The sequence below is a fragment of the Mustelus asterias genome, chromosome 15 (assembly GCF_964213995.1).
Source record: "Mustelus asterias chromosome 15, sMusAst1.hap1.1, whole genome shotgun sequence".
Classification (NCBI taxonomy): Eukaryota; Metazoa; Chordata; class Chondrichthyes; order Carcharhiniformes; family Triakidae; genus Mustelus; species Mustelus asterias.
Window position 1 is genome coordinate 11074828 of NC_135815.1, and position 26866 is coordinate 11101693.

At 48.0% G+C, this 26866-nt stretch overlaps 1 protein-coding gene across 1 annotated transcript in view; it reads right to left on the reverse strand.

Moving 5' to 3' along the window:
* Window positions 1-371: 371 nt before the first annotated feature.
* LOC144504325 (5-hydroxytryptamine receptor 1B) overlaps window positions 372-26866 on the reverse strand; it is a 34366-nt gene continuing 7871 nt past the window's right edge. Inside the window, exon 3 of the mRNA XM_078229482.1 lies at window positions 372-3894. Within this exon, the coding sequence (XP_078085608.1) occupies window positions 2566-3894 (1329 nt within the window). The 3' untranslated portion in view covers window positions 372-2565. The remainder of the gene's footprint in view (window positions 3895-26866) is intronic.

Genomic DNA, 26866 nt, shown 5'->3' on the forward strand with positions numbered 1-26866 from the left:
CTCGAGGCGTGAAAGTTTTAACCATCAGCGTTACGGGGATTGGTGTCAGGGTGGAACAAGAACACTTGAAGCGTTCGACTGAAGTTCGCGCTTAGGCAGAGGAAAGGAGACATGTTGAACAACAGCGTGTGAAAATAGTTAATAACGCCAACAGCTTGCATTAGTTATACAGCCTTTAATGGAGAAAATAAAAGTCCCAAGGCTGTAAGGATCTGTAACGACTTTAATCAGGCAATTGAGGTGGGCCTGTTAGAATGTGAACTCCCTGGTTAAGGGTCAAATTGATGGGACCGGGTGACATGACTTTATCCATTAATTTGACAGAGGCATTAACCAATTTAAAGCAATCAGCTTAACACTACTATTCCAACAGCAGAGGAATGTCATTTAATTGATTGATTCATTAATGTTTGACCATTAACGCTTATACATAGGAACAGGAGTAGGCCATTCAGCCCCGAATCAGTCTCCGTGACCATTAGATATTATAAAGCAGATTCTGAACAGTCATCACAAGACTTGAATAACTTAGTTATCTGATTCAAAACATACTCATTTACCAGCTAATGAAGGGATCAATCGACAAATAACACTAAGGTTGCAGATCATTCTTTGGGGCTGATTTTTAATGGTATGAAGTGAATGGTGAGTGAGTCCCAGCCTTGGCCTTTCATAGAATCAGACAATTCTTTTCCCCCAACCTAGGAAACTGAAATGAAATGTGGAGCTGGTCTCGGCTCCCATCCCTCGATCTCACACCTCGAACCACATAAAAAGTTTCCATTCCTTTATTAAATCATAAAATCCCGACAGTGCAAAAGAGGCCATTTGGCCCATCGAGTCTGTACCGACTCTCTGACAGAGCATCTTACTCAGGCCCTCTCTATCACCCTATCCCCTTAACCCCACACATTTCTCATGCCTAAACCAGTTAACCTACACATCCTGGGACACTAAGGGGCAATTTAGCATAACCAGTCCACCTAACCAGCATGTCTTTGGACTGTGGGAGGAAATTGGAGCACCTGGAGGAAACCCACGCAGACACGGGGAGAATGTGCAGATTCCGCACATTCAGTGACCCAAGCCGGGAATCGAACCCGGGTCCCTGGCGCTGTGAGGCAGCAGTGCTAACCACTGTGCCACCGTGCTTCCCCCCATTTATAGCCCAGTAAACAAGACATGAAAATTGTCAGCAAAAACAGAAAGTTCTGGAAAACCTCAGTGGGTCTGGCAACATCTTCTTCAAAGTCTTCTGAATAACAGTCATGTCGGACTCGAAATGTTAACTACGTTTCTCTCTCTCCACAGGTGCTGCCAGACCTGCTGAGGTTTTTCCAGAACTTTCTGCGTTTTTTTTAAATTTCAGATTTTATTTCGGGATTTCCAGCAGCTGCAGGATTTTGCTACTATTGTGAGGAAAAGTGGCGGGATTGATGGGATGGGCTTCCTTTTGGAGCCAGGGACGGAGTCACATCATTTGGAACTCTCAGCAAGATGTGCAAAGAGCATGCAGTTAATGTGCTGGCGTTAAGTGTTCACCCCGGTGCTCACTTGCCCTCAGCATCCATCTGGAAGCCAGTCTGTAGGCGAGTTTGAGGTGTTACATGGGTCATTTCAAATGCACTGCAGTCAGCACAGACCAAATGTGAATTAGCCTCCAAAAGATGGTTAACACGCTTGTGCCCTCTCACCTCCAAACCAAATTCAATAAGTACTGATGGATGCAAGTTTAATTTTTCAAAGTGTTTATTCCCTTATTGTGCTTTATTTTCTGTTTGTTCCTCTCAGGAGAAGATATGACGGTGGGTGAAGAGGGGAGGGGGTTGGGGATGGGTGGGTAGTAAGCGCGGGGCTGATATCGGGATAGACAGTGGCAGAGCGTCCACGTCACTGGAATACTAACCCAGAGGCCCAGGGTAGTGGGCTCTGGGAGGGGGTTGGGTTCAAATCCCGCCACGACAGCTGGAGGAATTTAAATTCAATTCATAAAATCGGGAATTGAAAGCTAGCATCGGTAATGGTGATCATGGAACTATCATCGACTGTCGTAAAAACCCATCACTAACGCCCTTTAGAGAAGGGAATCTGCCGTACGGTCAGGAAATCCTCACCAGGTCTGGCCTACACGTGACTCCAGACCCTGAGCAATGTGGTTGACTCTTAACTGCCCTCTGAATGGGCTAGTCTGTCCATCGGGGATGGGCAACAACTGTCAGTTGGTGCCCGCATCCCATCAAAGAATTTTTAAAATGGAGCTGTTGGCCTTTTCCTGTCTGTGAACCTCACATGTTTTTCTTCATTTTGCCTCTTTCGTTTCTCTCTATCGACCATCAAGGATCCTTTCTGACATTGGTTTCTGGTGGTGTACCGTACCTGTGCTATGATTATGGGCTCTTATCCTGCTCTTTGTACCAGGCAGTGATGTTTCTCCCACCTATGGGTTAACCCCTGACAATGTGAAAGATTCATTGCTTTGGCATGTCCGTTGTTGCCGGGAGAGAAATCTCCTTCAGTGACGCACCAGGTTCAGGTGCACGTGGCAATGCTAAAACTGCAACTCATCTACAGGTCAATGGCATCGTTTTCAACCTTAACTGTTATCTTTCCAAATACATATGTGGAGGACTGTTTTTCGCCGAATGTTTGTGAGGGTAAAACGATGGTGTCAGTCTCTGGTGGAAGCTGTGGGACTTTTAAATACTGAGAGGTGGGAATGTCGCCCTTTGAGTCTCTGTGGTTCTCAGATGTCCTGTCAGACGGTACAAAGATTAGAGAGTTGGTAGAGGCCGGCCCGGCGATTTGTGCCGTCAGGAAGTCCTCCAGGTTCTCATCGGGCAGACTATGGGGGAAGGAGCTGATGGAGAAGACGGAGCAGGAGCGGACCTGCAGCCGGGGCTCCCGGGGACTGAGCTGGCTTATCCCCGTGGTGTTGGAGCTGGTCCTCCTCTGTTTGGAGGGCAGCCCAGACTGGAAGAGCGAGACGGCGGCGGTGCCCCCCGCCTCCTCCTCCTCGTCCCGCCAGCGGGAGGCGGGCGGGAGGCTTCCCAGCCGCACCTTGGCCTCCAGCCGGCGCTGCCAGTGCCGCAGGGCCTTGCGGAAACGGCGACTCAGCAGCGCGTACAGCAGCGGGTTGATGTCCGAGTTGAGTAGAGCCAGCCAGTGGACGGCAGTCACCAGGCCGGGGGGGATGCGGGAGGGCCGCCCGCTGCCGCCAATGGCCGTCTCCACCGCCTGGACCAGGCCCACCACCTCGTAGGGCACCCAGCAGCAGAAGAAGGCGAAGATGACCAGGAAGAGTCGGAAAGCCCCGTGGTGCTCGCGGCCCGGCGAGCTGTACTTGGAGAAAATGTCCGACCTTTTACCGTGAGGGTGGTGGCCGAGGTCGCAGGTGCCGCTCCGGTGCTCCTCCGCGATGATCCGCGAGTTAACGCTGCTGATTAACCGGGAGAAGGTCGGCAGCTCCGGTCCGGGGCTGTGGGCGCCGCCGCTCCGTTGCAGCTGGTTCTCCATGTGATGGATCCTCTTGGCGTGCCCCCGGGCCACCTTCACAATCCGGATGTAGCAGAAGATCATGACAGAGGCGGGCAGCAGGAAGGAGAAGACAGCCACGAAGCCCGTGTAGCTTAGGCTGTCCGTCCATTCCACCGAGCAGCTGTAGATGGCCGGAGAGTAACCAAAACGGCCCCAGCCCAGCAGCGGTGGGCAGCTGCTAATGGCAGACTGCAGCCAGATCCACACCACCGTGGCCACGGTCCGGCGCACGGTGCTCTGCGAATTGTACTGCAAACAGTCGATGATGGCATGGTAACGGTCCAGCGCTATGGCAGCCAGGGTTAGCACGGAGGCTGTACAGTACACCGAGGAGGTATAGCCCACATATAGGCACAGATCCTGCAGCCAGAGACAGAAAGAGTAAAGGTCAATAAAAACACAATCAAAGCAGAAGCTGGAATAAATAACGGTGACCATGACAACTATCAGCGATTGTTGTAAAAAAAGCCATCTTTTTTTTATTCATTTGTGGGACATGGGCGTCGCCGGCTGGCCAGCATTTATTGCCCATCCCTAGTTGCCCGAGGACATCTCAGAGTCAACCACATTGCTGTGGCTCTGGAGTCACATGTAGGCCAGACCGGGTAAGGATGGCAGATTTCCTTCCCTAAAGGACATGAGTGAACCAGAAGGGTTTTTCTGACAATCGGCAATGGTTTCATGGTCATCAGTAGATTCTTAATTCCAAATTTTTTTTTAATTGCATTCGAATTCCACCACCTGCCGTGGTGGGATTCGAACACAGGCCCTCAGAACATCAGCTGAGTTTCTGGAATAATAGTCTAGCGATAATATCGCTCGGCCATCGCCTCCCTCCAGGTTCACTAATGTCCTTTAGGGAAGGAAATCTGCTGTCCTTACCCGGTCTGGTCTACATGTGACTCCAGACCCACAGCAATGTGGTTGACTCTGAGATGCCCTCTGAAATGGCCCAGCCAACCGTTCCGTTGAAGGGCAATTAGGGATGGGTAATAAATGCTGACCCAGCCAGTGACGCCCACATCAAGTGAAGGAATAAAGGAAAAAACAAATCCTTCTCATTGCAAACAACAGGAGTAGACCATTCAACCCCGACCTGACCCACCGTTCAATTAAAATCCTGTACGGGCTGGACTTTACAGATGAGGGGGGGGTTCGCTACCCAGAGAGTCAGCGGGGGACATGCCCCACTGACCACAACTGCCCCGTCAGTGTGACTAACTCTCATGGAGAATATTAAGGGACAGCCTGCCATCGGGGTCCACACGAGCGGGGCGGTGGTGGGGTGGGGGGGGGAGGGTAATTTCTGCCGGAGCTGTGAGGAGAGCACGCAAAAGAGGGAGGGTACTGCTTATGCCCATAACTGAAAGCTTTGAATAACAGAATGAGCAACGACATCCATGCAGCCCGAGACATAGGATTCGGAACAGGCCAATCCCATCAAATTAAAGCACTGGTTCACCCTGTGCCCACAGCTATTAACCAAGCTGAGGAATGTTAATGAGCTGAGTGGGGTCTCCTGCCCCTCACTCACTATTCACTAAGTAACGGCTTCCACGTTCTAATCATTCTCTGGGTAAAGTAGTTTCTCTCAAACTACCCTTTGGGATTTATCAGTTACTATCTCATGTTGGCGCACCCTAGTTTCAATTTCTCCACAAATGCAAGGATATTTTCTAATCCATCCTCTCAAATCATAGAATCATAGGCCGGGATTTTGTGACCTCACTCGAGCGAAATCATAAAATCTCTCCTGAGTCCAACGGAGATTTCCGTTCTGCCCCAATTCCGGCCATAGAGTTTCCACAGCGCAGAAAGAGGCCATTCAGCCCATTGAGTTTGCACCGACTTTCCGAAACAACATTCCACCCAGGCCCTCCCCGCTGCCCTATCCCCATAACCCTGTGCAATGATCATGGCTAATCCACCTCATCTGCACATCTTTGGACTTCTAAATTTTAAAGACAAATGTTGGCCTTGCCAGTGACACCAACATCCCATCAAAAAAATAAAGAGAAAATAATCTTTAGCACAGTCCTAAGGTGCCTCACAGAAGCACGATCAGATGAAACCTGACAGAGAGCCGTGGAAGGAAACATTTGGATGATCAGACGGTTTGGTTAAAGAGGCTGGTTTTAAGAAGGATTATAAAAGGAGAACTTGGACAACATTTGCGAGGAAACTCTGAGATTTGGTGTCATTCTCAGTCACTTTGGCAATAGCAGCCATTCAGGTCTCCATGTCCTGACAGAGGGGTGAAGGCAGTGACACGGGTTCTTTTTTTTTAGTTTATTTATTAATGTCACAAGTAGGCTTACATTAACACTTCAATGAAGTTACTGTGAAAATCCCCTAGTCGCCACACTCCGGTGCCTGTTCAGCTGCACTGAAGGAGAATTTAGCATGGCCAATCCACCTAACCTGCACATCTTTGCAGTGTGGGAGGAAACCGGAGCACCCGAAGGAAACCCGGGTGAGAGCATGCAAACTCCACACAGACAGTGACCCAAGCTGGGAATCGAACCACTGTGCCATCGTGCCAACCAGGTGCCTAGTCACTTACTGAAGGAAAATGGCCTTGGGGGAAGGTGTCAGAGTGCAGGCGATACTCTGTATGAATCAGCAGCGGGTTGGGAAGAGGAAATGATGAAGATGGAAAAGCCAAATTGTAAATAAAAATTGGAACAAAGTTAGAATTCACTTCAAGACACATTCATCAACCCTCAAGAACAGGAGGCTGCCATCTCTCATCCCATTTACTACCATTATTGAATCATACAACAGATAGGAGGCCATTCAGCCCATCAAGTGCATTCAGATACGAAGCCATTAGTCCTGTCTTGTTACAATTTTTATAACCTCTAGATTTATCTGCTGATCCGCTCTGTGCTTTCCTGCCTCACTCTGATCATTATTGCCACCTTGCTGTCCTTATCTTCTCTATTCAATTTATCACATCTTCCCAGGGTGCATCATGAGATAAGACTAGAGGTTACAAAAATAACAAAGGGACAGAGTTAAAGGCTCCATATCTGAATGCATTCACGAATAGAATTCATAACAAAACAGATGAACTAACAGCGCAAATAGGAATAAATATGTACAATCTGATAGCCGTTACGCAGACATGGCCGCAAGACAAGGAAGGCTGGGACTTGAATATTCCCGGGTAAATAACATTTAGGAAGTACAGCAAGCTAGGGAAAGGTGGTTTCAGGATGTTAAAGCGTTAATTCAAGATGACATTGGTAGAATAGAGAGGGATGACCTTAGTTCTGGAGATAAAGATGTAGAATCAGTTTGGGGAGAGTTGGGGAATAGTAATGGTTAAAGTGATAGATGGTAGGCCACTGCATACATGCCCTCTGAATGAGGGAATCAAGTTAAAACCATGTCAGGGCTGTGAGTTCCCAATATACATTGTCTCAGTTAGAGCTAAACAATGCAGATTTGATTGAATAATCTGATGCACGGTGCTTATTCAGCGACAGAAGAGTAAATATTCAAATAAATCTTTCAGGATTATTTATTAACTAATACACTATGGGAAAATTACTGCCCTACACCAAAACACTTTAATATTGTGTAACACACACCTAGGTAAAGACAATTTAAAGACCTGAAATCATTAGTGCAAAGACCTCCCATTATCAATGACAATTTGCATTTATATAGCACCTTTAACAGAGCAATGGTTGTTCTCTGGGTGCCTCATGTTAGTGTCATCAGGAAAAGATTGGCATGAAGCCACATAAAGAGATATTAAGATGCGGAGCCAAAAGCTTGGTCAACGAGGTGGGTTTGAAAGAGTGATTTAAAAGGAGAAAAAGAGGTAGAGCGATGTAGAGAGGGAATTCCAGAGCATGGAGCCCAGCCCAGCTGAACGCACATCCAACAATGGTGGAGTGAAGGAAACAGGGGACATTGGCACATAACCTAAGTGTTTACATGACTCAAATGCTCCTTGAGTAGCGAGTCTCCAGTCATTAAAATTGGTTCAGTTCAGCAAGAGGGATCAACTAATTACGCTGAAGTAGCCTTAAGTCCAGAAAATAATGTCCTAAAATATTAATGCACATTATCTTCACCATCTGAGCCATTGGAGGAAGTTAAGATCAGGATTCTACAAAAAGGCAGATCCTATAGCTGGGGACAGATCAGAATATTCTGAAGTTGTTTGTGTTATTATGAAACTATTTATGTTTCTCCTCTCTCTTTGTTATGCCAAGGGAACCCTAGGTTACACAACACAGTCATTGCAGGATACACTGTTTTATGACAGGAAGATTATAAAAGTAATTTGGAGTTCCCTTTGAGCCTACAAAATCTTAGGCCTAGATTTTCAGTGCCTTTTGGCAGCGTTGTTGATGACCCCTTCCATCACTTTACCGATGATCAAGAGTAGACTGATGGGGCGGTAATTGGCCGGGTTGGATTTTCCCTGCCTTTTGTGTGCAGGACATACCTGGGCAAATTTCCACATTACCGGGTAGATGCCAGTGTTGTAGCTGTACTGGAACAGCTTGGCTAGGGGCGCGGCAAGTTCTGGAGCACCGTCTTCAGTTCTATTATTAGAATATTGTCAGGGTTCATAGATTTTTCAGTATCCAGAGCCTTCAGCCGTTTCTTGATATCACGTGAAGTGAATTGAATTGGCTGGAGGCTGGCATCTGTGATGCTGGGGACCACTGGAGGAGGCCAAGATGGGTCATCCACTCGGCACTCCTGGTTAAAGATTGTTGCGAACTTTTCAGCCTTATCTTTCGCTCAGATGTGCTGGACTCCTCCATTATTGAGGATGGGGATATTTGTGGCACCTCCTCCTCCAGTGAGTTGTTTTATTGTCCACCATACTTAGAAATGTATTTTATTTAATCTCCTCAAGCCTCCTGATACTGGGGGAGTTGGTCTGGAGGTTTTTAAGGCCAAAGGGTGGTGGGTGGGAGGGTATGAGTTGATAAGAAATTGGCATGGAGGCTGTCAGAGTCAAATGGGTGGTTGGCATGTATGGGCATGGGCAGTGGGTTGAACGAACATCTGTGGGAGATGAGGGCAAGAGGGCTTAATGTTCAAGGAAACAACTGTTCTGAAGTCCCAGCGCACCCAGGCCACCTCAGCAGCCCCTGTGGTCACCTCTGATTTGGCTCTGGGTGGGAAAGTGATGGGTGGCAGTCCTGTCTCCTTGCTGCACCTCCCTCCTCCTGCAAGGAGGTTCCTGCCAGTCAGGTCACATTTTCCCAAGGCAGTTGCGGAGCGCTGGGAGATTTCCTGATTCTGTGCACCCACGTTGGGAGCACAAATCCAATTGGGATTTCGGAATGTTTGACACATGCTTGTAAAATGTCCCCCTCCCACCCCCACACCACTACCCCCCCCCCCCCCCCCCCCCCGCCCCACCGCCACCCCGCCCCCCGCCCCCCCACTCCCCCCAGCATGAAAGATCATCAAGCTGACATGCACTATAAAGTTGTACACAGAGATATACTGAAATCATATGTACACACACACCCATGTTGGACTCAAATAGACACAGAGGGCACAATCTCACCACCCCATTCACCCGTTGTTCGGCGAGGCGAGGTGGTAAGTTTGGGAGAGAGGTGAAGAATCGGGTTTGCGCCTGGCTTCTCGCCTCCCTCATACCAGCCTGGTCCTGCTGATGAAATTAGACATGCTTAGCATGTCATTAGTGAGTCCCAGACACTCTTGTCCACGCTCAATTGCATTAAGCTCCTCACCAGCCGCGCTTCCCACCAGCGAGATCCACAGCCAGTCTCCACAAGCAGTGAGCAGACGTAATGGCTTCCTGGGGGAAATCGGTGACCATTGATGCTCCCGGGTGGTTGGGGCAGGGCCAGGCACTGCCCACTGGGCACTCTGGCACTGCCCACCAGACATATAACTGTGCCAGGGGCTGTGTCAAGGGGGTGAGGCCTGTGGAGGTGGAGGTTGAGTAGCAGTGGGGTTATGATGAGGGGCAACACTGCAGGGGTGGTGATCAATGGAGGGGGGAAGAACCGGCACAGGGAGTGATCGGTGGGGGGGGGGGGGGGCGGGGGCGGTGTTCCCTGATGTTAGTGTGGGGGCGGTGGGTGGGGGGGGGGGGGGGGTAGCTGGTGGCAGGAGATGTCCCAGTGCACTGGGAGATTGGGACACCTGCGCAGTGGCACCCCTAGTGCTCTGCAGCCAGCTTCACCGGCAAGCCTAGGTTCCACAGATTCCCCTCCACACCCGCCCCACACCTGCCCCCCACCCCCCACCTACCCACCCATGATTCTCTCCCGTTTTCACGCTCATCCAGCACTTAGAATTTTTTTCCGTTAGATCGCGCCCACAGAGTCCCATACTGGGACAGAGCCATATAGCATTCGGGTGTACACGTTCACTATCCTTGTATGTTAAACTGGAATTAAAATAAGCTTGTTTGTAACGAAACATACACTGGGAGAACAATCTAACGTGAAGACAAAAGGGGAGTATTTTGGGAATGCGCGATGGGGTTTGTTTTCGTGCAGCTTTTATTTTTAAAGTGCTCCTGTTAGATGTGGGTTTGAATTCAGGTAACTGGAGCTAACAGAGAGCCCTTAGTGCCATATTTACACTCTCTGTTTGTCCAGAACAGCACATTACCCAGCAACGAATTATACAGCACCGGGAGTGCGGTGTTGAGCAAGAACAAACACTGCAGCAGTGATAAATAGATCTGGGGTAATGCCAATTAAAAACATGAGCAAGTTTACAATGTAGAGACAGAGAAACTACTGTACAGCAGAGTCCCTTCAGCCCATTGCACCAGTGCTAGCTCCCCTATTGGATTGGGTGACAGTGCATTGTGCAGGATAGGAAGATGATGTAAGATCTCTCTCTTTCAGTGAGCCCCTAGAGATCCCTTCCCAATGATGCTATTAACATCTCTGCAGGTGTGAAGAATTTAATGTGACTTTCTACATGTAAACAAGCCTTTTCCAAGGGATCCAAACCCACCCATTTTACAGGCCCCTTTCTAAAAATGGATTCTTCCATGGGATGTGGGTGTCGCTGGCAAGGCCGGCATCTGTTGCCCATCCCTCATTGCCCTTGAATTGAATGAGTTGCCACAACATTTCAAAGGCTAATTAAGACTCAACCACATCACTCCGGTTTGGAGTCACATGTAGGCCGGACCAGATAAGGATTTCCCTCCCGAAAGGGCATCAATGAATCAGATGAGTTTTTACAACTGTTGATGATAGTTTCAAGGTCACCATTACTGAGACTAACTTTTCAATATCTTTTCATTTATTTGATTTATTATTGTCACATGTATTAGTATACAGTGGAAAGTATTGTTTCTTGCGTGCTATACAGACAAAGCATACCGTTCATAGAGAAGGAAAGGAGAGAGAGCAGAATGTAATGTTACAGTCATAGCTAGGGTGTAGAGAAAGATCAACTTAATGTGAAGTAGGTCCATTCAAAAGTCTGACAGCAGCAGGGAAGAAGCTGTTCTTGAGTTGGTTGGTACGTGACCTCAGACTTCTGAATCTTTTTCCCGAAGGAAGAAGGTGGAAGAGATTGATGCACCATCAATCGAGCAAAGACTAGTTTGTATGCAAGAACAAATAGGCTTTCATTAGCAAAAGACTTGGAGCATACCCATGCCGATGAACTGGTCTAGACTTGAGGCAGGGGGGTGGGGAGCAGTCGCCTTTATACCTGGACCAGTGGGGGGAGGAGTCTCGGGTAGGGCCGGCAGGGATGTGTCCAGGCATGTCACATATACCGGTAATAAGCTAACAGTGGTTTACCACAGAGAGAATGTCCGGGGTGTGTGGGGTCCTTAATCATGCTGGCAGCTTTTCTGAGGCAGTGGGAAGTGTAGACAGAGTCAATGGAATGGAGGTTGTAATCACATTGATTAACTGAATTGAAAATTCCACCAATTACTGTGGGAATTGAACCCCTGTCCCCAGTGCTTCAGCCTGGGCCTCTAGATGACTAGCCCAGTGACAATACTACTGCACCACCGTCACCCCTAAAGGAAGTGCTAAAATAATCAATTAAGCACAGTATAGAATCTGCTCTGGCAATTAGCCACTGCTAAATTGGTTGGGGCCTTTTCCAGTCCAAAACCCCCAAATATATTCGCCCAGGTTAGAACAGGCTCTGGATGCCTTGTCTGAATCTGAGGCCTAACTTTATAGCCACTCAATAAATAAAGGCCCAATTTAGTTTTTCTCAACAGAATGCTTCTCCTCTGCTCCACAAAGCAACTACAGGTTACTATGGCAATCTCTCGGTCCCCTCACCACTCCCAGCCCCCTACTCCAGCCCCGGACTGATCTTTCAGGCCTCACAGGGTTAAAATCCTGAACACTCCAGGTTGCTGGGGCCTCTGAGACCAACAACCAGTCATCAGAGCTGTGCTGGAGGGAACTGAGATAGTTCTTGACTGAGCCAGAGATTGTATCATAGAATCTATACAATGCAGAGAGAGGCTATTCGGCCCATCAAGTCTGCACTGACTCTTTGAAACAGTATCCTATGCAGGCCTTCCCCGTAACCCTGCGCATTCACCCTGGCCAATCAACCTAACCAGCACAGCTTTGGACTGTGGGGGGAAACTGGAGCACCCGGAGGAAACCCACGCAGACACGGGGAGAACGTGCAGACTCCACACAGACAGTGAGCCAAGCCGGGAATCGGACCCGGGTCCCTGGCGCTATGAGGCAGCAGTGCTAACCACTGTGCCACTGTGCTGCCCTTATTATGCCACTTGTATAATATATGAGCAGGTTGACGAACTCTTGGGGAAAAAAATCTAATGGACACCTCGGCATGGGATACCATACGAACAGGCAGGAGGTGATAGCAAAGCTGTGGGGCCAGAGTGAGTGGGTGCACTGCATACATGTCCAATCAGGCAGCCAGGAGAGGTACAAATGCACATTTACCTGATGCACATGCACAGACTTTAAATGTGTGAGAAACAGTATCCTGACAGCATGCCAGGCAGGTAATAATCCTGATTACAGGACGCACCGTATAATCTGAGACCGATGCTCACTGTGTATAAGAGGAAGGTGCTAAACAATATAAAGTGTGGACCCCTGGACTAGGTCCATTTGCCTGTAGGAATTGGAAAAGATATTTTCTAGAAATTTGGGTGTAAGTGTGTTACTGAGGCCCCATCCTTTCCTTCACCCACATCAACCTGTCTCCAGATAGCAATCAGCAGCTGAAACCCTGGCTGTTTATTTTGCTTTCTCTTAGTAGTTCTAGAATATGGGGCCTGGTTCCAGTGCCCCCACTGCTGCTGCTCGGGATCACCAAGGCTCGGGGCACCGACTCACAACTGAAGCCTGGGCCTATGCGGGCAGTAGGCTTCAACCCATCGCTCAAAGACTCCCTCACTGGCAGGGTCCCTCGCCTCACTGGCAGGGCCCCTTGCTTCACTGGCAGGGCCCGTTGCCTCACTGGCAGGGCCCCTCGCCTCACTGGCAGGGCTCCTCGCCTCACTGGCAGGGCCCGTCGCCTCACTGGCAGGGCCCCTCGCCTCACTTGCAGGGCCCCTCGCCTCACTGGCAGGGCTCCTCGCCTCACTGGCAGGGCCCGTCGCCTCATTGGCAGGGCCCCTGGCCTCACTGGCAGGACCCCTGGCCTCACTGGCAGGGCCCCTTGCCTCATTGGCAGGGCCCCTCGCCTCACTGGCAGGGCCCCTCGCCTCACTGGCAGGGCCCCTCGCCTCACTGGCAGGGCCCCTCGCCTCACTGGCAGGGCCCCTCGCCTCACTGGCAGGGCCTGTCGCCTCACTGGCAGTGCTCCTCGCCTCACTGGCAGGGCTCCTCGCCTCACTGGCAGGGCCTGTCGCCTCACTGGCAGTGCTCCTCGCCTCACTGGCAGGGCCCCTCACTTCCCTGCACTCTCACATTCTGATCTGTTTGCTTCACCCATCAATAGGAGGGTGGCACGATCTGTCACTCAGCCTCCAGCAGATGCTTCTTTAGTTTCCGTCGCTCCCACGCAGAGAAGCAGCCAGGTTTCTCGGAAAGGTTTACTTCCACCATTCTGCTGCTTCTTCCAGTGTCAACGTCGGATCAACTTGAGTGAAAGGTCTTGAGCAATGATTTTTCTTGTAGCAAGAAGCAGAAATCCTAAATGATACGGGGATATGCCCTGGGTGGGATTGTTGTCGGTGCAGGCTCGATGGGCCAAACAGCCTCCTTCTGTACTGTAGGGATTCTATGATTCTATGATTCTATGATGACAGAATCTATCCTTTAGTGTCATCAGTACTTGACGCTGCATTGTTAATTGGGTGAGATGATGTAAGGTCTGAGGAGGCTCCAGTGGAACATAAATAGCAGCATATACTAGTTGGGCTGAATGGCCTACTTCTGTATTGCAGACTCTGTGTAACATTTTATAATTAAGGTAAATGCCATTAATTATCAGGAATAGAAATAGAGGCAGATATATCTCAGATATATAGAGGCAAAAATGGTCGAGAGCTTCAAGTTTTTAGGTGTCCAGATCACCAACAACCTGTCCTGGTCCCCCCATGACAACACTATAGTTAAGAAAGCCCACCAATGCCTCTACTGTCTCAGAAGACTAAGGAAATTTGGCATGTCAGCTACGACTCTCACCAACCTCTACAGATACACCATAGAAAGCATTCTTTCTGGTTGTATCACAGCTTGGTATGGCTCCTGCTCTGCCCAAGACCGCAAGGAACTACAAAAGGTCGTGAATGTAGCCCAATCCATCACGCAAACCAGCCTCCCATCCATTGACACTGTCTACACTTCCCGCTGCCTCGGAAAAGCACTCAGCATAATTAAGGATTCCACGCACCCCAGACATTCTCTCTTCAACCTTTTTCCATCAGGAAAAAGATACAAAAGGCACGTACCAACCGACTCAAGAACAGTTTCTTCCCTGCTGCCATCAGACTTTTGAATGGACCTACCTCATACTAAGCTGATCTTTCTCTACACACTCGCTATGACTGTAAAACTAGATTTTGCACTCTCTTGTTTCCTTCTCGATGAACGGTATGCTTTGTCTGTATAGCACGCAAGAAACAATACTTTTCACTGTATACTAATACGTGTGACAATAATAAATCAAATCAAATCAAATCAAATCAAAAATAGATAGCACAGACAGAGGCCATTTAGCCCATGCTGAAAATTCTAGCCCATTGCTAGAACAGTCTAAAAGTTAAACTCCTCCCCCTCCTTGCTGTCAGACCTGGATGCGTATCTCCTTTGAAAATGGTCACCACCTCACAGCATTCCATGCCCCAACATCTCTACACTAAAATAATGGTGCAAGCTCAGCTAATCGCTCACATAAACCTTCCCCTCGAAAACTAAAACAATGCAGTGTTGTCAGGTTACTCAAGGTGGAGGCCGGGCGTGGGGGAACAACAGTATTACTGCTAACCCCAGACCACAGGAAGGCCTACCCTGTCCTCACCCTCACCTTCACATCTCAAGGTTCTCTCACAGCAATCACTGGGTGACAGTCAGTGATGAGGAAACACACAGTCCTAACAGCAGCACACTAACGCGAGGATTTATTCTTACACCTCTCTGCCAGGTATCTAATATGGTATCTAATACACATCTCTTTAATCTTACTAGCTGTTCTGTCTGGAGACAACACACATCTCTTTAACCTGTGTTTAATGTTCCCTCCACCCACATTATCTGTACCTTTAAGACCTGGCTGGCTGTAGAGATTTGCATTCTAATTAGTATTCTGTAACTTGATGTTGTGTCTCTGTGCACTGTTGGAGAACAGATTTTCACTCCATCTGACGAAGGGGCAGCGCTCCGAAAGCTTATGGTATTTGCTACCAAATAAACCTGTTGGACTTTAACCTGGTGTTGTGAGACTTCTTACCAGGTATCTAATAACCAGAGAGTGTGTTCGACATTGACTCCATCTTTGTTTACACTCCCCATCCGGCCTTTTCTAATATTGTGCTTAAATCACCTGGATAAACCTTTCCCTTTGTAAAGACAGTTCACTCAATGTTGGCATTCTCCTTTGCCCTGAGATAGAAAGGATCCTGTGTAAGCTACAACCCCACCAAGGTAAACCCCCCAATGTTACAGTAAATATTCATATATTGTCTATATGTCAGAGTAAGGTTAAAAAATATATATCTTTCCTGGAACGTGGGCATCACTGGTGAGGCCAGTATTTATTGCCCATTCCCTCATTGCCCTTGAACTGAGTGCCTTGCCAAACAATTTCAGAGGGTAGTTGAGACATTGCTGTGGATCTGGAGTCACATGCAGGTCAGGCCGGGTAAGGGCAGCAGATTTCCTTCCCTAAAAGGGCATTAGTGAATCTTAGGGTTTTTACGACAATCGACAATGGATTCACAATCACCATGACTGAGACAAGTTTATCAATTCCAGATTGAATTCAAATTCCACCAGCTGCTGGGGTGGGATTTGAACCCTTGTCCCCCAGAACATTAGCCTGAGTCTCTGGGTTACTAATCCAGTGACATTGCCATTATGCCACTCTATATATATATATTACATACCAATCATAGTCCCAGTTGACCATAGGCTGCTCTCCCCTTTCAGAGTGGGGCGGCACGGTGGCACAGTGGTTAGTACTGCTGCCTCACGGTGCCAGGGACCTGGGTTCAATTCCGGCCTTGGGGGTGGTCTGTGTGGAGCTTGCGCATTCTCCCCGTGTCTGCGTGGGTTTCCTCCTGATGCTCCGGTTTCCTCCCACACTCCAAAGATATGCAGGTTAGATTGATTGGCCATGCTAAATTGCCCCTTAGTGTCAGGGGGATTAGCCAGGCAAATAGGTGGGGTTGAGGGGTGGTGGCCTGTGGGATTGCGATCGGTGCAGACCCAATGGGCCGAATGGCCTCCTTCTGCACTGTAGGATTGTATGAAAACTGACTGGTGGTAATTTAACCTGAGGGTCACCACACCTCAGGCGAGGGGCGAGGTTGAGAAGGCGGGGCCTTCATGAATAACCTCAGCCAGTACGGGAATTGAACCCACACTGTCGGCATCGCTTTGCTTCACTAACCAACCGTCCAGCCAACTGAGCTAAACCCACCCCCTACATATATAATACATGGGGGATATGAGGAAAACCTTTTCTCTTAAAGTGTGTAGTGAGGATCTGGAATGTGCTGTCCGAGTATGCAGTGGAGGCAGATTCGATTGTGGTTTTCAAAAGGGAATTAGATAATTATCTGAAGATAAGGAATTTGCAGAGCTACAGGGGATAGGGGCAGGGAGAATGGAACTGGCTGAGTTGCTCCCACAAAGGAAGCCAGTATCACCAGCTCGACAGGCTGAATGGCCTGCTGCTATACCATAACCATTCCACAATCACTCAATGGAATATATATTGACCTTACAAACTGGGCTGTTTAAAGGTAGAATGTTTTTCAAAAAACAAAACCATCACTGGGTTCAAATACACTCACAGATTCAGTGAGATACACGCAGGTGTTTCTGTGTTGTACAAGGCAGAGAAAACAAGGACAAAGGGAACATGTGAACCCACCGTTCAGGAGATTTTATTGATCACCCTGAACAAGGGCTCAGAATCTCAAGGCCCTCACTGACAATAAAAAGTGTAGGAATCAAAACATTATTGGTTTCAAGAATCAGGGGATACCTCCCGTCTCCACTCCTGTACGATTTCCCCGCTTGTGAAACAAAAGCTAAATCTCAACTTTTATAAACCGGTTTATGATTACATTCCATCCAGCACCCTGTAGAAAGCTTCCGGCGTTACCTCATTAGCTGTTTCACACAATTCAAACAACTTGCATTTAGATGGCACCTTTGACATAGTCAAATATCCCAAGGTACTTTTATCAAACAAAATGTGGCATCAAACAACCTGAGAGGTTGGGATCCCAGGGGTGGGATTGTTGTCGGTGCAGACTCAATGGGCCAAATGGCCTCCTTTTGCACTATGACTGTCACCCAGGGTTTCTATGATGATTCTATGAAGATAACTGGACAAGTGACGGGGTTTTACGGAGGGTCTTAAAGATGGAAAGTGAGCTGGAGAGCCTGAGAGGCTCAGGGAGAGAATTCCAGAGTTTAAGGCCCCAGGCAGCAGAAGGCACAGTCACCGTTGATGGAGCAATTAAAATCAGGGATCCATAACAGGGTCAAAATTGGAGGAGCGCAGTGATCTCAGGATGTTGAGGTGCCAGAAGAGGTTCCAGAGATAGAGGGCTGGATTTTCTGGCCGCACTCGTCCCAAGGTCAAAAATCCCTGCCCTAGGCCAACGGACCTTTGCACGGTCCCCGTGTCCCAGCCGCCACGATTCCCGTGGTGGGCAGGACGGGAAAGTCCCGCCCAGGGAGCGGTTTGAAAACAAAAGTAAAAATTTTAAAATTAAGACATTGCTGGACCAAGAGTCAATGCATAATTCTGGTGGCTCCCCCGCCTTGATAAGTCGTCCATACAAAGGCAGTGTTTCTGAAGGGAGACTGGAAACATATTTTACATGGGATTTCTTTTTAGAAATATGCAGAAGGAGGTCATTCAGCTGCAAGAGTCTTCTCCAGGGTTGAGTTAGATCACGGCTGACTTGCATTTACCAGCTTTGACACCATGGGGTGGGATTTTCCGGTTGCGCTCGCCCCGAAACTGGAAAATCCTGCCCGCGATCAACAGACCTTTCCAGGGTCTGCCCCTCACTCGCTACAATTCCCGGGCAGAACAGGAAAAGTCACCCCATATCCCTTGATACCTTAACCCAGCATAATATCTATCAATCTCAATCCTGAGAGCTGTAATTATCTGCCAACATCTGTAGCATTTTGGGGCAGGTTATTGTAGACTTCTACAACTTTGTATAAAAAGGTCCCTCCTGAGTTCCCTCCTGAACAGCCCAGCACCCATCGCAGTCTATTTCCACTCATTGCCATTCACCCAGCTGAAAAAATAGTTTCCCCAGATCTAATTTTTGACATTTTAAATTTTTCAATCAGATCACTCCTCAATTTTCTAAACTCGACAGAACGTGAGCCAATGAACGCATAATCTAACTGTCTGAGCCCAGAGAACATTCTGGCGGATCTGCGCTGTCCCTCCCAAGCTCCATCCATCCATCCCGCAGTGCAGTATCCCACACTGAATCCAGTGGTCCTGATGGGATTTGGCAATGGGTTTGTTCAGCTGAAATGTAACTTCTGCTCCTTTGTATTTCAGCCCCATTGAGAGAGAGGCTAATATCACAATCAACATCCTGGGGGTTACCATTGACCAGAAACTGAACTGGACCAGCCAGCCAGACAGATGCCATGTCTAAAAGAGCAGGACAGAGGCTGGGAATTCTGCAGAGAGTAACTCACCTCCTGACTCCCCAAAGCCTGTCCACCATCTACAAAGCACAAGTCAGGAGTGTGAAGGAATACTCCCCACTTGCCTGGATGGGTGCAGCTCCCAACAACACTCGAGAAGCTCAACATCATCCAGGACCATGCAGCCCGCTTAATTGGCACCAGCTCCGACATCCACTTCCTCCAACATCAAGAACAGTGACAGCAGTGTGCACCAACTACAAGATGCACTGTTGCAAATCACCAAAGCTCTTTTGACAGCACCTTTGAAACCTACGACAACTACCACCCAGAAGGTCAAGGGCAGCAGACACATGGGAACGCCACCTGAAGTTTCCCCTTCAAGCCACTCACTATTCTGACTTGGAAGTATATCACCGTTCCTTCACAGTCACTGGGTCAAAATCCTGGAACTCCCTCCCTGACATCTAAATTGCCCTTGAGAAGGCGGTGTGGAGCTGCCCTCTTGAACCGGCTGCAGTTGGTGATGTCCCCAGGCTTTGGGGAGTCAGGAGATGAGTTATTCTCTAACATCACCGACTGCAGCCGGTTCAAGAAGGCAGCTCCACACCGCCTTCTCAAGGGCAATTAGAAATGGGCGGTAAGTGCCGGCCGAGCCAGCGACGCGTGAATGAATAATGAAAACAAGTTCCCAGAACCTTGTTGATTGCTTTTTGTGCCCATCTCTATCAGCTATGAATGATTTCTTACGATGTGTGAATGAGCTGCATGTGCGCTAATTCAGAGTTGTTGGTGATGAAATTGTTCATCTTGTGACTTTCCCACCCACTGACTGGTGAAAAATAAATTCCAACTAACTTCTAGCTTCAAGTTCCAACCCATTTACAGATAGACTGATCCTCTTTCCTTGGTAGCACAGGGCAGAGGGCTTATCACTCACTCCACCCTTTATAAGTAAACTTTATTTATTACTCACAAGTAGGCTTATATCAACACTGCAATGAAGTTACTGTGAAAATCCCCGCGTCGCCACACTCCGGCGTCTGTTCGGGTACACTGAGGGAGAATTTAGCACGGCCAATGCACCCTAACCAGCACGTCTTTCAGACTGTGGGAGGAAACCGGAGCACCCGGAGGAAACCCACGCAGACACAGGGAGAACGTGCAAACTCCACGCAGACAGTGACCCAAGCCAGGAATCGAACCCGGGTCCTTGGCACTGTGAGGCATGTGCCACCACCCTTAACTCCAGTGGAGGCAGGGAACCAACTCCTCAACTCTCGAACAATCTACCCCTTTTTCACATAGATAAGAAATGTTACAAAATGGTTCCTCGGTGGGAATTTCCTGCCGTTATATTTCTGGCATTAATAATAACCGGGGAACTGGCTCTACCAAGGCAGGAATGGAAACTTTAATATTTCTGGCTACAAATGAGAATATGAAAAATAAGGACTTGCATTTATTTTCTTTTATTTGTTCACAGGATGTGGGTGTCACTGCCTGGGCCAACATTTACTGCCCATCCCTGAAGGCATTTAAGGATCACATGGATAAGTTTAGAAAGGGAATTCCAGCATTTAGGATCGAAGCGCCTGAAGGCATGGCAGCCAATGGTGGAGTGACTAAAATCGCGGATGTGCAAGAGGTCAGAATTGGAGGGGAATTGGAGGCATATTGGAGGAGGGGTCAGAATTGGAGGCATATATCCGGGGAGTTGTGGGGCTGAAGGGAGGAGTGGGGCCCTGGAGGATTTGAAAATAAGGATGAGAATTTTAAAACGGAAACTGGGAGCCAATGCAAGTCACCCAGCCCCTGCACAGGGGGTAATGGGGGAATGGAACTTGGTGCCAGTTAGGATACGGGTGGCAGAGTTTATGATGAGCTTAAGTTAGTGAAGGATGGAAGATGGAAAGTCAGCCAGGAGACCATCAGCATAGTCAAGTTAATGGCTGCTAGCAAATTGTAATGGACTTTACATAACTAGTTCTGAAGATTCTCACCTCATTGAGCCCACATGGTAGAGTGCAGCATAGTGCTGCAATAGTGTTACTTGTTAACATCTTGAGGAGAATCATAGTCCAAATCTCCCCATTAAATGGCTCTAATACCAATCGTACAGCAAGTGAGCTGTACTTGAAGGGCCAATAACACCACAAGGCCACTGAGAGCCAGAAGTCTCTCTCACAGAGGGTTGTGTGATAGACTCTGCCTCAGAAGGCGGTGAAAGCGGGACCATTGAATATTTTTAAAGTGGAGGTAGATAGATTTGTTAGGGGTAAGGGAATCAAAGGTTATCGGGAGTAGATGGGAATGTGGAATTCGAAACAAAAGCCATGACCTTATTGAATGGCGGGGCAGACTCAAGGGGCCGAATGGCCTACCCCTGCTACTATTCCGTATGTTCATGTGTTCAAAAGTAAGGGTAGGGTAAAAGTGAGTCCAGGAACTCATCGCGAGAATCAATGGTTAACAATGCTCTGACCTCCAACTTTATCTTAAAAACAACCCCATTTATGACGGTCAGGTAGATAATAGCTTCCTGCAGACAGTCAGGATATTCAAGAGAGATGACATTGTAGAAAATTGGTCAAACATTGAATAAGATCAATCCATAAGGAAAGTTACAACGCCTCATCTGGAGACAGAGGTAGAGTAACAAGTCCCTGGGTATAAGTGAACACCTCATGGCGCAGAGCAAGGTTGTACCAGTAAAGAGCTGCACAATGGAATCAGTGCAGTGACTGTGTAGGGATCCCAATCCCCTTCTTTCTCAGCTCTCTTCTTCCTTCCTCCTTTGCACTTCATCCGAGATTAGTTACAGCCTCTCCACAAGGTGACCAAGCTGGGTGTGATTCACTGGCATATATATATATCTCCATACAAATTACTTCCTGAAATGGATGCGCTTTATCTAAACAAAGAAGCATCAACACAAAAGCAGTTTTGAACAATTATGTTGGGGCAGGATAGTTAAGAACCAGCTGGCTGTGTTTCCATGAAAAGATGCTGCATACCCTTTCATGTATTACAACTTCTTTTTAACATATTGCACTGGCATCTTAGATGTTGTGTTTTTTTTAATGAAACAAGTGAGGCTTTTTCTGACAAGTGGTGCTTGACATTCTTCTCTCTAACCAAGTATCTCCCTGTTACATTAAGCAACCCACAGCTGTCAAACTTCAAATTCATTCACTGGCTTGACTGGCTCAGTGACACACACATTAACAGCTTGTTTCAGCTGGCAATTTGCATTCTCCAGTGCTCCTATCCATGGCGATCTCTTGTAAGACTGTCCGGTGTGATTTGAATGATACCAGATCAAAGTCCTCCTCATTCTTCCATGCTCTAATATGTTTGGATAGATTGGTTTAGCTATTTTTCAGAGCCTTTAACTCCCCTGGACGGGGTAAAAGGAGTCTGATTCTGTTGAAGTTATTTCAGAACAGCGAACATCCTCACAGCCTGAATTGTCCCCCGCCCTCACCCCCCCCCCCCCGCCCCCCCCTCTCCCCCCGCCCCCCCCCCCCCCCCTCCCCGTTCCAGTTGGCTTTTCCTGTACTAGTCCGACTTCCTGGGAGGAAGGTTGAGATTACTGAATTCTCAAAGAAAAAGATGTATTTATTAGTCACAAGTAGGCTTATATTAACACTGCAATGAAGTTACTGTGAAAATCCTCTAGTCGCCACTCTCCGGCACCTGTTTGGGTACATTGAGGGCAAGTTTAGCATGGCCAATGCACCTAACCAGCACGTCTTTCGGTCTGTGGGAGGAAACCACAGAGCACCCGGAGGAAACCCATGCAGACATGGGGAGAACGTGCAGACTCCGCACAGAGAGTGACCCAAACCAGGAATTGAACCCGGGTCCCTGGCGCGGTGAGGCAGCAGTGCTAACCACTGTGCCACCATGTTAATATTGTAGACTGAACCTAGAAGGGGCTGTTACTACTGGGTGTATTGTAGGAAAAGTACAGGGGAACAACTTTGCAAGGAGATTACAGAGAGGTGCAAAATCATGGGGTTTGTCGGGGAGTGTGAATGGCAGAGGACGGTGACACAGTGGTTAGCACTGCTGCCTCACAGCACCAGGGACCCAGGTTCGATTCCTGGCTTGGGTCACTGTCTGTGTGGAGTTTGCACATTCTCCCTGTGTCTGCGAGGGTTTCCTCCGGGTGCTCTGGTTTCTTCCCACAGTCCGAAAGACGTGCTGGTTAGATGCATTGGCCATGCTAAATTCTCCCTCAGTGTACCTGAATAGGTGCCGGAGTGTGGCAACTAGGGGATTTTCACAGTAACTTCATTGCAGTGTTAATGCAAGCCTATTTGTGACACTAATAAATAAACTTTAAACTTTGTATTTCCCTCACAGAGTTGGAATTTTTAACACTGGATTCAAAATTAGTGCAAATTTATTTCTCAAAAAAAGCGAACCAGGTGTTTATTGTTAAAATAAACAAAGGTCCAACACAGTCATCTTTCTAATGATGCCACATGCCTAAAACAACAAAAAGCAGATTGATGTTTATGAGTTTTTTAAAAAATTATAAACATTCCAGCATCTTCTGGAAGGCAAAGTGTTTAATCTTGATATTGGTCACCACTCTATAGGATGTGGTTGCACTGGAGAGGGTGCAGAGGAGATTCACCAGGATGTTGATTGGGCTGGAGCGTTTCAGCTATGAAGAGAGGCTGGTTAGGCTGGGGTTGTTTTCCTTAGAGCAGAGAACGCTGAGGGGGGACCTGTACAAAATTATGAAGGACATGGATAGGGGTAGATAGGGAGAAACTTTTCCCCTGAGTAGAGGGGTCAATAACCAGGAGGCATAGATTTAAGATAATGGGCAGGAGGTTTATAGGAGATGTGAGGAAAAGCTTTTTCACTCAGAGGGTGTTGGGATTCTGGAACTCACTGCCTGAAAGGGTGGGAGAGGCAGGAACCTTCACAACATTTACGAAGCATTTAGATGAGCACCTGAAATGCCAAAGCATACAAGGCCACGGACCAAGTGCTGGAAAATGGGATTAGAATAGATAGGTGCTTGATGGCTGGCACAGACATGATGGGCCGAAGGGTCTCTTTCTGTGCTGTAAAACTCTTTGACTCTATATAGGGCATTAATGTAAATCATCCACCACTGAAATGAGGACAGTGAGAGATGTGGAACAGGTCACTGAGTCAATGTTGCCCATTGCACAATATCATCAAAATGATGCCAAGATGTTGGAGGGGGAGTGAAAGGATCGATCAATCATGGTTATTCTTAGACATGGACTTGATGGACCAAATAGTCTCCTTCTGTGTCACAATGGCTCTATCTAAGAGCTGGTCATGCACAGAAGAGATCGGGGAACAAGCAAGTTAGTTTCAGTTTATTTATTTAGTAGTCACAAGTAAGGCTTACATTAACACTGCAATGAAGTTACTGTGAAATTCCCCTAGTCACCACACTCTGGCGCCTGTTCGGGTCAATGCACCTAACCAGCACATCTTTCAGACTGTGGGAGGAAACCAGACACAGGGAGAACATGCAGACTCCGCACAGACAGTGACCCAAGCTGGGAATCGAACCTGGGTCCCTGGCCCTGTGAGGCAGCAGTGCTAACCACTGTGCCACTGTGCCGCCACTGTGTTTCCCATACACATGGAAAAAGGTGACAGGATAGGAAGAAACACTTTTTGTAGAGGGGGTTGGAGGAATGTGGGGAGGATAAACCAGACAAAACAAAATGCTCGGCACCCAACCCGGTGCTCAAGAATTCAAAAATAAATGTAAACTACTGCCGCCAAGTTAGGAACATTGACCATTCAGCCCTTCTAACCTGTTCTGCCATTCAATTAGATCATGGCTGACTTGTATCTCAATTCCATCTGCATAATCCCTCAACACCCTCACTCAAATTCATCAATCCCAGCTTTATAAATTCTACTGCCAGGGTAGGTCAAGTGGATACTTGTCATGTTGTGAGTAATTTTAGGGAGTGGGATCAGAAAATTCTCCCTCACATTCAATAGGATTTAAACAGGGAATAGACTTCCAGATAAAGCATTGGATTAAAAAAAATACGCTGGGAATTACTTTAAAAACAATTAGATGCTGCAATGAAGATATTCGATAACATAAGAGATTGTGAGCTAAATTAAAGCTTGTGGAATTGAAGGCTAATTATTGACCTCGTTAGAAGGTAGAAAGAGTTGGATTAATGGATATGCATTCAAATTGGAAGGCAGTGATTAGTGGCATCCCTCAGGGACCTGTGCTGGGACCTCAACTATTCATTATATTTATTAATAATGTAGATAACATAATGGAGAGATTCATATCCAACTTTTACAAAGATTGATGGTATCGTAAGTAGTGTAGAGAGGAGCTCATGGGTTCTGAGGCGGGGCAGGCGGTGGGGGGGGGATTTGAAAGGGCAGGTTTCCTCTGTGGAACCCACTCTCCCAAACCAAGATGGATGGACAGGGTCTCGGATGGGAAACCCACACTTTCACCTCTTAAACCCCTTAAGTGGCCAATTAAGGATCATTTCCCAGTCAGTCTCAATTTTTGGGCTGGCGGGAGCGGGTGTGGGTGAGGTGGAAAGCGGCATTTACACCTTTCCCATCTCGGGTGGCAAGTGGGGAGGGGCCCTCAATCTGAAAGCTGCCCCAGAGTTGGGGTGCCCCCACCCTCCCCCAGGACATCGTAGCTTCGGGGCTCCCTACCCCACCCCCCGTAACTCCTCAACACCATGATTGCCCCCTTCCAATCCACCCCCCCCCCCCCCCCCATCCCCTCAGGGCATCCCTTACCTGCCCCGGGACCATCCTCCCCTCCCCCCTCCCAGGACTTATCTTTCCAAGGGTCCCAGGGCTTAGTCCCAGGCAGAGTGATGCAGTACCACTTCTGGCCACTACGGCACTGTGCCTGGCTGGATTGGAGAGTTGTCAGCCAATCTGATCCAAGGGTGGATGGAAGTCGTCCCACTGCCAGTCAACACTCAAGTGAGCGCGAAATGGCAATGGGCTTCCGGGAGTTGGTATTAACGTGCTGACGCTCAGGATTGCAAGGGTCAATAGCTCGCCACCCTTAAAGCCCTACCCATAGTCTATTAAGGGAATATGTTGAAAGGTAAGTTAAAAAGACCGTCTTTATGCCTCCCCATATCAAGATATGCCCCCCTACCCACCCCTATTGCTACACATGCCCTCCATGCCACGGTATGCAACCCGAACAATCCCTATGGCCTCACATGATCCCATGCTAAGTTATAGCACTTCCATGCCCATTCATCAACTGTGCACTGTGTTGCAGCGATGTACCACATAGTGACAGTGATAAATGCTAAACAACAGTCAGATGGGTTAATTACTTCCCACTTTCTTTCTACTTTTTATGACAGCCCTATAAAAGTGTCAATCATTCAAAACCTTTAAAGTGTCACAAGCCGAAATTAGGTGCAAAAAAACATTGTGCAATTGACAGCATAGATCAGAGAACAAGAGCTGTCAATCAAACAATGTTTTCCCTGGGGCTCATGTGTTTCAATGGGATAATGAAATTCTTGGCTCTCAGTCAAGAATACATGATGAGACTTTGCTGGGAATGACTTTTTCTAAGCCGTTTTACACATCCCACTGTCACATAGCATTCATCGCTTCTTTTGTTGAATGGACATGAATGTGCCATAGCTTGGCATGAGGTGCCATAGAGATTGTTTGGAGGGACTTAAGGTTGGCATGGAGAGCATGAAGGCCCATTAGGGAGTGGGTAGACGGCATACATTGTCATGTGGGGCATGGGGGCTCATGGGGTTGTTTAGGAGACTAGCACAGCATGGCGGCATCAGGTGGCATGGATGGGGCATGAGAGTGTTTGGAGGGGAATTTGAGGGCTGGAAGATCTTTAAGTTTTTATTTTAACGGGGGGGTGAAGTTCCACAGCACTGACGTGGACCCATGGCAGGCCCCCTGGCTACCTCTGAACATTTTTCTAGGTCGACACAGAATCCTTACAGTGTCAAAGGAGGCCATTTGGCCCATCGAGT